This window comes from Cannabis sativa, chromosome 3 (assembly GCF_029168945.1).
Source record: "Cannabis sativa cultivar Pink pepper isolate KNU-18-1 chromosome 3, ASM2916894v1, whole genome shotgun sequence".
Lineage (NCBI taxonomy): Eukaryota > Viridiplantae > Streptophyta > Magnoliopsida > Rosales > Cannabaceae > Cannabis > Cannabis sativa.
The window spans coordinates 72,005,739-72,017,306 of record NC_083603.1 but is presented as its reverse complement, the minus strand read 5'-3'; the positions used below and the strand labels follow the sequence as shown (position 1 = coordinate 72,017,306).

The 11,568-nt window shown below is 32.7% G+C and overlaps 1 protein-coding gene across 7 annotated transcripts; it reads left to right on the top strand.

Moving 5' to 3' along the window:
• Positions 1 to 2,168: 2,168 nt before the first annotated feature.
• On the top strand, positions 2,169 to 9,707 carry LOC115709792 (inorganic pyrophosphatase TTM1). Of its 7 annotated transcripts, XM_061112267.1 has the most exons (14): positions 2,203 to 2,394; positions 2,735 to 2,876; positions 3,241 to 3,351; positions 3,639 to 4,007; positions 4,683 to 4,797; positions 5,055 to 5,250; positions 5,359 to 5,472; positions 5,601 to 5,774; positions 6,630 to 6,824; positions 7,466 to 7,588; positions 7,664 to 7,776; positions 8,288 to 8,411; positions 8,710 to 8,982; positions 9,182 to 9,707. In XM_061112267.1, exons 4-14 carry the CDS (start codon positions 3,671 to 3,673, stop codon positions 9,401 to 9,403), a joined length of 1,986 nt encoding a protein of 661 aa, XP_060968250.1. In that variant the 5' UTR covers positions 2,203 to 2,394; positions 2,735 to 2,876; positions 3,241 to 3,351; positions 3,639 to 3,670; the 3' UTR covers positions 9,404 to 9,707. The 7 variants fall into 7 exon arrangements, with proteins under 7 accessions (XP_030493869.2, XP_060968250.1, XP_030493868.2 ...); XM_030638008.2 differs by lacking the exon at positions 2,735 to 2,876 and having other exon boundaries at positions 3,259 to 3,351; XM_030638007.2 differs by lacking the exon at positions 2,735 to 2,876.
• Positions 9,708 to 11,568: the final 1,861 nt, after the last annotated feature.

Genomic DNA, 11,568 nt, shown 5'->3' with positions numbered 1-11,568 from the left:
TTTAAATTTAAGTAAAAAAAAATTAAAAATCTGACATGGAAAGTGACTAAAAATCATCAATCAACTTTTACTTTTTTTTTATATCTATTCTATATAAAGTGTGCCTATATAACTGAATTCTTAGTTTATGAGAAATTTATGGGTGTGACTTTTTATTTATATTTAATAATATAATAAAATATTATTTTGTATATAATAAAATAATAATAAAACAAATCTCATTAATATTTGAACTGATATTTAAACTGAATATTTAAATATTCGAGAATCACAACCCATTTAAAAAACTTATCAGTCCCTCTTAGAATATTTGAACACACTTATAAAAAATACATTATATAAACCCATATATCCCAACAGCCGGAGTCACAAACCCATATATCCCATTCTCAATCGTATACATTATATAAAGCAGATAAATTTTGATTGCAATAAAAATTTACGAAAGATCTTAAGAAAAAAATTTGACTATAAAGTGAAAAAGAGATTTAGTATCATGATTATTAATAATTCTGAATTTATAACAATGTAAAATTATGTAAGGAAAAAACCATTACATAATTCCTTTCGAGAAAAATATGGGAAAAGTCTATGGTTTTATTTATATATATTGGGAAAAGTTTGCACAAATTTATATCTATTTTATATAAAGTGTGCCTATAACAGAATTTTTGGTTTATGAGAAATTTATGGGTGACTTTTTATTTATATTAAAAATAAAATAGTTTATTATTAAAAATAAAATGGTTTATGAGAAATTCATGGTCACTTTTTATTCTACGATTGAGTTTTCTTTAATTATTTATTGTATTCCTTTTCCTATTACAATTTGGACATTCCCATGGGATCACACATAATATTCCAATCCGCACTTCTCTTTTTTCTTCTTCACAACTTAATAACAAAATATATAAGTAATAATAATAATAAAAAAAAAAAAGCGTGACTTTTATCAAAGTTCACAAAATCAAGCATCAATGGCAAAAAAAACCCAACAAAGTTTACAGCTAACAAATGATTCTAAAAGCTCGGCATATGCATTAGTTTCTAGGAGCAAAGTTTGTTAAAGCTACGTAATAATTTACATATATGTTGCAAACACAATATACCAAAAATAAAGAAGAATATGGAAGAAAGGAGAGAACAATATTCACATTTAGAAAGGCAATAGAGATAATAATAAAAACTTTTCATTTTTTTTCTTTTTTTTATCAATTTTTTTTCTTTTTGAATAAAGATAAATATGAAATTTTAATCGTATAGAGTTTTATTTTAATAAAATATTGTATTTTAAAATAATTTAAATTCAAATAATTTAATAGTATTTTGTTATAGAATACTATCACTTTTTGTTGAACATGGTTTTCACTTTTTGTCAATACTACCATATTCAATTTATCAACAAAAAAAATAGACAATCCACATATATGCGGACCCGGCTAGAATGAAAAGTGTAAAATACAAAAATTACACTATTGTCTCTATCGAAGTAATTGAAGATTGAAATCCACCAATGACTATCATTAGTTTTCTTATCTACAATTTTTAGACAAATGCTATCTTCAATTATCAACAATTTAGAGATTGATTTTTAATTTTCTTTTTATCTTACACCCATTTAAGTATATTTCTTTAAGTATTGGAACATCAATTTTTAATTTATTTTTGAATTAACTTAAGAACATATTTAAATCATCAAGCTTTCTTAAACACTAATATATTGCATTCGGTATTCACTTTTAATTGACAACATTATAAACTATAATATTAGATACACATAATAATAATCTCACCTAATAACTAATAATATTTTTTCTTTAATTTTTAATTGTATCACTTTCAAATAATATAGAAAAAACTAGCATAAAGTTTAGTATACGTGCCTCGCACGTAATTTTTGCTAGTATATATATATAAACATATATATTACTAAGCTAATTTAGCTTGCTAAGAATTAAAAAAAAAAAAAGTATGCACAGTAAAATTGTAATAATTACCGTGTGACAGTAAAAAAAAAAAAATGGGAAAAATCAGTATAGAGTGTAAATTTCCCTATTTATTTTAGGTAATTTTAGCCCAAAATATTTTAGAAAAAGCCTGTGTTGTAAAATTTGGAGAAAAGAAAAAAATAAAATAAAATAAAAAATTAACATGTGGACTGCCATAGCAACCATTAATCAACGTCTTTGTCGTCAAAGCTACACCCAGACTATTCTCGCGCTTACCTGGTTACCTGTCAAAGTTAACCAATTAAAACACCCCACGTGCTCTCTCACTTTCCAATTCCCAGGCACCGTTAACACAAATGAAGAATCAATATGTAATATGAGATCGTCCTCTTCACAATTCCGGTGACCCAGAAGAACTCATACAACCAAAACCACTACTTTCCAAGTACTTTTCTTCTTCATTAGGGGTTTTTTCTTAGTTTTCTTTAGTTTCGCAAGTATTATTTTCTTTAATTGCAGCAATCATGTTGTTTTCTTATTGTGATTTTGGCACTTCAATATTTTGGGTGATTATTTTATTATTTCTTTTCATTTGTAATTTAAATGAATTCATGTACTGGGTATTTTTTCTATTTTGTTTTATGTCTTTTAAAATGGTTTATATGGAAGATCTTTGGGTCCATTCATACCAAAATACATATATATAATTATTGATAACTCAAAAAGATATACGTTGGATCATTTTGTAACATTTTGTTTTTTCTTTTTCACTTTGTCATACGCAGAGATAATAGATATAGTGCTCTTTTCCCATTCTTTAGGAAGAAATGGCATGTACATCATCAAGCTGCTCTTGCCAAGAAAAAGCCAAGGATGATTAGTAGAATTGTCTTCATTAGGAAGTTAGACAAATATAATAGAATTTCGGTAAAAACTCTTAGGCCTTATTGATATTGGCAATGCTCGGGTTTTGGGTATCTGGATTTCTTTTTTACTATTAATTTGTCTGAATAATTTGAATTATTTGATTCCAAGTTCTAAACTTCTGTTCATCATATAATTAGTAATTGGATTCCTAAATTGAAAATGGTGATTGCATATGCTTGTAAGGACTGATTTGTTGTGGTGTTTGAAAATGCTGATTCTTGCCTCTTCACAAACTTGTTGGATGGATACTTTCAGTTTGAGCTTGATTCAAAATACTCTTTAGCTGTGAATCTCCACTAAATACAGCATATTTACTAGGGGGTGCTTATTCTAGCTTTGTTCTTCTGTGAGTTTACTTGAGCAGTAACCAATCCTTCCTTAGGAAAAACTATGGATTACTAGTGAAGAGAGGTTGGGCTGACAATACTTGCTGTTGCTTACAAGTTACAACCATTATAGCTCACACCTTAATACGGTAAATTCTGAGAGTTGATTTGATGTGTTAGTTAGTTACTGTAAATTGTCAAGTGTCAACAAGGAATCTTGCAATGGTTGCTTTTTGTAACAGTTGTTGTTAGTTTACATTTCCCTACTGGATGCATTTCTTCTTACATAAATATAAAAGTAAAAAATTGCTTCATACTGATGTTTGATTATGTACTTCAACATAACCATTTACTTACATATATCTACCGATTCAGAAATGTCATTTGGCTTATCTTTTTCAACCTAAACAATACCTGAATGTTTACATCTCATCAGATATAAGGGGGAAACTAGAAAACTAGCTTCAGATGGCTCAAGACACTTATGGTGCTGATTCACCTCGGCGACGTTCTGGTCTCCTGCGAGATCAGGTCCAGCTTGTGAAAAAGAAGGATACTGACCGTTATGAGATTGTGCCTATTCAAGATACACTATCCTTTGAGAAAGGTTTCTTTATAGTGATTCGTGCATGTCAGTTGTTAGCTCAAAAGAATGAGGGGATAACATTAGTTGGAGTAGCAGGCCCCTCTGGAGCTGGCAAGACTGTTTTTACAGAGAAGGTTCTGCACTTTATGCCCAGCATTGCTGTCATTACAATGGACAACTACAATGATGCTAGTCGCATAATTGATGGCAACTTTGATGGTAAAATTTCTTCTTTTTTTCTGCAAGGAAATATAAACTAGGAAGATCCTCCAACTAACTCTTAAATTTTCTTGGTATGCCAGCCTTTTAAATCTTCCTTCCATCATTTAGCTTTCTGAACACCAATATGGTGATGATTATGTCTAGATGATGTTAAAGCTCCTTTACTGGTTCTGTGAGTCCTTTGTTCTCGTGCAATCGCCTAGCATTAAATTATATATGGAGTTACAACAATGATTAGCCAACACAACTACAGAGAGGAGATATGATATAAAAACTACGATGCTTTTTCTTTTTTTGATCAAGTCAATGTTTTGCATATGTATATATTAGGAGTCCAAGCTAAATTGTCAGTTCTAGTTAATATGTTAAGTTCCATGTTAAAGGTTGCACCATTTTCTGCTATTCTCAGCATGAGTCTAGTTTAAGTTTTCATTCTATCAAATAATAATAATAATAAAAAAAAATGTTTCAGTTTTCATCGTTAATATGTTTTCTCTACTTCTGATGCTGACTGTGCTTGCATCTTCTGCCCATATTTGTTCTCTTCCTTGCGATAATTTAAAATGTCACTTTTTCTTTTTTGTGATGTTGTTATCTATCATCATATCAGTTATTCATTTTTTATTGCAATGTTGAGGGCAGAGTTCTAATTATCTTAATGTTTTCAAATAGATCCACGCCTCACCGATTATGACACATTGCTTGAAAATATACATGGCTTACGAGCAGGGAAACCTGTCCAGGTTCCAATATATGATTTCAAGACTAGCTCTCGTACAGGTTACAGGTAATGTGTCACTGGAACTTTTTCAGTAAGATGTGCAAACTTGTATTATTAAGGAAGAAATTAGAAAGAGCATGAAGTGCAACCTTATTGGGTCAAAATAAATGTCAAGGGAGCCTATAGATTTTGTATTTCGTAATGCAAATCATATGAATATGGCGATCATGTCCTTTTTTATGCAAACATTGTGGTCAGTTCACAAGCTCTTCTGACTATCCTTACATTTTCTTATATATTTATAACTTTTATGCTTCTATCAGGACAGTTGAAGTCCCTAGCTCCCGTATTGTGATAATAGAGGGCATATATGCCTTAAGTGAAAAATTGCGCCGGTTCCTAGATCTTCGTGTATCTGTCACTGGTGGAGTTCACTTTGACCTTGTGAAACGGGTTTTACGAGACATTCAACGAGCAGGCCAAGAGCCTGAAGAAATTATCCATCAAATCTCTGAAACGGTTCTCCCTTTTAACCTCCGTTTTGTGATTTTATGACTTTTAGTGACTTCATTGACACATTACTTAAGGTAATATGTTTAATATTCTTCTTGCTAAAATTGATCACAGGTTTATCCTATGTACAAGGCATTTATTGAGCCAGATCTGCAAACAGCACATATAAAGATCATCAACAAATTTAATCCTTTCAGTGGTTTTCAGAATCCCACTTATATTTTAAAGGTTATTCTACATTTGTCCTTGTCCAGGTCATTTATCATCTTCCTTTTGTTCTATAAATCTCCATGTATCTATGGTAACTGCGAACTTATTTTTCTAACTGAATCTCTGTATGGCTCCTCTATTTGCAGTCAACTAAAGTTGTAACTAATGATGAAATCAAGGCTGTTATTTCTGTGGATCACAAAGAAATTACAGAGGAAACATATGACATTTTTCTTCTTCCTCCTGGTGAAGATCCTGAAGCATGTCAGTCGTATCTGAGGATGAGGAACAGAGATGGAAAATACAATCTCATGTTTGAGGTGGACCATTGTAGAATAAACTATCATTAAGCTAGTATCAAGCTCTATATATAGTGCTCGTTATGTACTGCAATATATCCATGCTTTTAGATCTATGCTTTTACTTGAAATCTGTCTACGTCATCCACAATTTATTCCTGAAGTGAATGATGTTTTTTTTTGTTGCTCTTTACTGATTTGAGTCAGTCCTGAAGTTTTGCGCTTGACTGCTAGTTCTTCCTTTCTAGCCATTTTTTCTGCTGATCCAACTTTGCTAGAGTTTAAAGTAGGCTAAAATTTGACTTCCTCTGTTCTTAGCTCTTATATATGTTCAAGTATCTCTACTTTAAGAACGTCTGTACATGTCAATGTTAAATTGGTTAAGTACTAGTGAGTTCATTATTCCATGCAGAAACTCTATACTTAGATACTTCAGGCTGTCTAATGGGTTAGGCAAGAAGCCGTTTTTTAATACATGTATACATATTTATATTATTGTTGTTCACTTTTTCTCCTTTCAATACAAGTCTCTTTTTCAAGTAATGAAACTAAATTTTGTACTTATCCTCATCAATGGTCTTTCTTCCTATTATTTTCTTTGTTAGAAAACTAGCAGGGAGTGTATGTTTAGGCTAAATATGAAAAACGAGTTCTTTTCTCTTTTGTTTTGGGTAGAGATTGGAATTGAAATTTCCTAAGAAAGGCAAGCTACTTTCAAAATTTAATTTATCTAGGATCTTTTGATATGTGACTTACTACAAGGCAGGATTCGTGTATCAAGATTTTACTTGGAGATTTATGAATAATCTTTTGAGAGAAGTTCAAATAACAGAAAGATTTTTAACCTGTTAGCCTCTCTTCTTTCACTCTAAACAGGAATGGGTTACGGATAGTCCATTCATAATTTCTCCTCGAATAACTTTTGAAGTTAGTGTGCGCCTTCTTGGGGGACTTATGGCATTGGGATATACAATTGCAAGCATCCTGAAAAGAAGCAGTCATATCTTCTGCGATGATAGAGTTTCTGTTAAAACGGATTGGTTGGAGCAACTTAATCGTCAATATGTTCAGGTATTCTACTAGCTTTGGCATTCAGATTTTGATTTTAAATCCTTGTCTATTTTATATATATAAATACATTTATTTATACATCTTCAGTATTATTTACCTTAAGGAATATTATTGTTGGACATTTAGATGAAATTATTCATTTTTTACTTGAGGTTATTAAATGCATTTCTGATCGGAAAATATTAGACTTCACAAGCATGCCATATATTTACTTGTTCATATCTTGACTTTACTTTTGTATGATAGCATATCAAGAAGTTTAAGTATTTAAGCTATTGTATAACTGTTAATTGGGAAATTATAATTGTTGGTACTTATTAGAATTTTCTCTTCTTTGCTGGAAGAGAAATTACACATGACTTTGACATATTCATGCGAGTGCTTCAAACTTTGTGACATACTATCTCCAATGGTGATATATCAACTTCTCTCCTAATATGCTGGCCAACATGAAAGTTTATTTATTTAGTTTTGTTTTTCATGGAATTACACCGGAGAGACTTGAGTGTTGCTCTCACGGACTTGGTTGGGCAGTTCACTACTTGCTTTGGCAATCATGCTACATAATTTTTCATGTCAATGTCTTATTATTAGGTGAATTTTAAGAAGCATTGTACTAACTTTCTAGAATGGATATGAAGGTGCAAGGCAAAGATCGGTTATATGTTAAATTTGTTGCGGAGCAGCTGGGCTTGGATGGTACATATGTTCCTCGTACTTATATTGAACAGATTCAGCTGGAGAAACTTGTAAATGATGTTATGGTATGACTCTTATTGGGAATGGTGTACTGTGCAACTTCTGGATGAGTGAGAGGTTCTAACATGTTTAGTCTACAGGCTTTGCCAGATGATTTAAAGACAAAACTCAGCATAGATGATGATTTGGCATCAAGCCCTAAAGAAGCTCTTTCCCGAGCATCAACAGATAGGAGATTGAAGCATCTTGGCCGGTACTCTCATTTCTTCTACAATTTGATATATTTTCCACCTAAACTGATTAAAGAAAAAAGCAAAGTATGTATATGTATATGTATATGAACGTGTGTAAATTGAATAAATGAGTATCTTTCATTCTTTCTCAGTATCACCCTATTGATTAGGTAGCTTGGAAGAATCCAAAAGAAAAATTGTTTCATCCATCATATGTACTGAACTAGCACTGGTCACTGGTTAGAAAACTCACCTAGGTTCAGGAATCCAAAACTATTACCAGTTCAGTTAGGGAGAGCTTGCAACAGTTCTAATGGGTAAGGCGTACATCCTTTGGTTGGAAGCATTGTTATTAGTTCTATCTGATCCAAATGATTGTGCTTTTAGACTGAATTGCTTTATAAAGTCTTAACTAAAACATTATTACTCATGAAATCCTTAAGTGCTATTAGCAATGTAATTCAATAATTTGTAACTGAAAACAATTGGGTGGTGATTTCTTCCTCTCACTGTGTATCTCTGTGTTGACAGAGGTGTATCGCAATCATATTCAAATCAGAGAGACAAGACTATGGCCAAGTTGACTAAACTTGCTGTTAACCACAGAAGGTTTGATGGGAGGGCCCCAGATTCACCTGCACCACTTTCAAACCAGGTTTCTGCCTCTACAATGATTAGAGCGATAATTGTTTTGTCTTTCGGAAAATGAAAAACTAATAGGAAAATAAACAATTATAAAGTCCTTAAGTATCTCTTTCTCTTTTTTTATGTAGTGGTCAATTGGGTATAGAAAATCATCTCAACTGAGGCTAACTTACCATGAAAGGAATAATCCATATAATGTATCCAATATTTAAGTTCAAAAGCGGGTTGACTTCCTGTATGTCATTGAATGGTACGTGAACTTAGGCTGTGTGGCTTTGCTTTTAATCCATTTATTTTTTTGGTGTCAGGGAGTTATTACTCAACTTTCTGAACAAATCTCTACGCTAAATGAGCGAATGGATGAATTTACATCCCGCATTGAAGAATTGAACTCCAAATTTTCTCTGCGAAAAATCTCAGCCAGCCAACAAAACTTGGCTATGCAGGCTGAAACCTGCAATGGCTCTGGACCCACTTCCCTTTTTGTCACCGGACTAAGTAATGGTTCTTTGACTGGATCGCTTCTGCCCAATTCTTCATCTTCTTCTCAATTGGCTAAGGAGTCCCCACTGATGGAAGAGGTGATGAGTCTGATTGCTTTTTCAAAATTTTGCATGATTACAATAATAAATCTATTTAAGTTTTATGCACCCCAATGAACTCATAAACTATATCCCCAGATCATGGTTTGCATTCAGAGCATGATTTGATTTTGCTAGCTTAATTATTTTATTCTCACAAACTGATGATTATTCATATTTTTCATAATTGATCCAACAGATACTAGCCATTTCCCGCTCACAACGTCAGATCATGCACCAAATAGATAATCTGAGCAATATTTTGCGTGAATATCCAGGAGATAGATTTCGCCGAGGAAGAATAGAAGGGACAAGCAGCAGAACCATTGATGCTAATTCATTAAGCGTGCCTCTTCTACTAACCATAGCACTAGGTGGTTTAGGTATCTTCTTGTTTAGAAATCTAAATTTGCCGAAATAACTTTCAAGATTAGCATACACTTACAGCTTAATGTGAATATCAACAATACCAACAATAATCTTAGTCTGCAAGCTCCAAAATAATGTGGGACTTGGGCTTGGGTGCAAGGCTGAGTCGCGCAGGGTTCAAATTCTAATGTCACTTATCAATAATAATAGTAATAATAATGATAATGATAATAATAATAATAAGAGTGATAACGTTGTCCGGAGCTTTCCTTTCAGCGAAAAAATAAAGCTGTCCTGAGCTCTGTGGCATATTTATGTTTCAAGGCATGTTTTTATATTACACTTTTATTTAAATAGATATTTTTTAGTAGAACTTTTTTCATTTTTGGACAAAATTATGATATCATATTTTAAGAAAGAGATGGTCTTTATTTTCATATATTTTTAGGATGACTGTCAATGTTTAAGCATTGGCCTTAATTGCGTTACCAGGATGGCTTAAGTGTTTTTATTAGAATGTAAGCACACAGAATTATACTATTATTTTATTGATATTGAATTACAAGAAAGAAGCCTTTAGTATATACATGCATTGAAGATGTGCAAAACAGAAATCGATGACCTAACTAATTGGTTAAGAGGGATAATCTCCCGTATTCTTTCTCAGAGATTAAGAGGGATCACGGACAAAGCTATATCTCCTCTCCAAGCCGCCTTCATCCATGGAAGGTTGATAGTGGATGCTACCTTGCTTGGTCAAGAGGTGGTGAACACGGTGAGAAAGAACAGGAGCAAAGGTGGTCTAATGGCGATCAAAATAGATATGCACAAGGCGTATGACCGAATTGAATAGAAGTTCTTGCAAACCATTCTTTGTGCTCATGGATTCTTTGAATAGGCTATTAAGAGAATAATGGTATGTGTCACGAGTACATCCTATGCAGTTCTTCTTAATGGGAAACCACTCAAGAAATGTCTTCCCTCGCGCAATTTACGGCAAGATGATCCCATCTCACCTTTTTTATTCCTGTGTTTTGATGTGCTTTCACGATTACTACAAAGGGTTGAAGAAAAAGGAGATATCAAGGGGATTTCTATTGCCTGTTGTACTACTCCTATCTCACATCTCATGTTCGCTGATGATACTATGGTATTTGCTTAGGCAAGTAAGAAGGCGGTTGTTTATTTGCGTGAGTGTATCAAGAAGTATGAGATGTGGTCCAGACAGCTCTGTAGTAAGAATAAATCAAGCATTTTGTTCTCAAATTGCTGCCCAAATGGTAGGAAAAAGAAATCGAGGATGAGCTTCAGACAAAGATAACAGAAGTGGGGGGTTTCTACTTGGGAAATCCTATGTTGCTGTCCAAAAATAGAAGCAACGAATTCTCCTTTGTCATTGATAAATTGAAGTCAAAACTAGAAGGATGGAGATTGAGGACCTTGTCTTACTCAGGTAGATTGGTGGCCATTAACTCGGTTGCCCTGGCCTTGCCCGTTTATTCTATGTCCACTTTCTTACTCCCAGTAACTGTGTGTAGGCAGATGGATGCTCTTGTTAGGAGATTTTGGTGGACTTGTGGGTAGGATAGATATCATTTTCTTGCTTCCAAAAGTTGGGAGACTTTATGCCAACTGAAGCAAAGAGGTGTTTTGGGATTCAAAAAAATTAAAGATAATATCAGAGTAGTGGCTAATCTGGTGTGGGAAATGGCCAGCAATGAGGAGAAGATTTGGGTCAAAGTGTTCCGTGAGAAGTTTTGCTCTTGGGAATTGTTTTGGGCGGTGAGACCTAGAATTGGAGATCCTAGTATTTGGAAAGGAATTTTAGAAGCAAGGGATCTTATCCTTGATGGAACTTGCACCATTATTGCTAATGGGAGTGTTGAACGATAAAAAAAAAAAAGAAGAAGAGGAATCAATAAATTTATTATTATTTTATTATTGGTTTTTAAAATAATAATAATAAAAAAAAAAATAAATATCAGTCAAATAGAGAGAAAATAGGATCTCAACTCCCCACTCCCCTATTTTTACTCATCCTTTACGTTACAGGAAAAAAAAAATATAATAATTTTATTGGAAAAAATAGGGTCTACAAATAGGAGAAGTTGAGAACAGAAAAAAGGATCGACACTTTGAAAAAAAAAAAGTCTGAGAAAGAGAGAAAAGAAACACAGAGAAAAAAATATAAACGATAATTTTTTTGGCAACAATCAA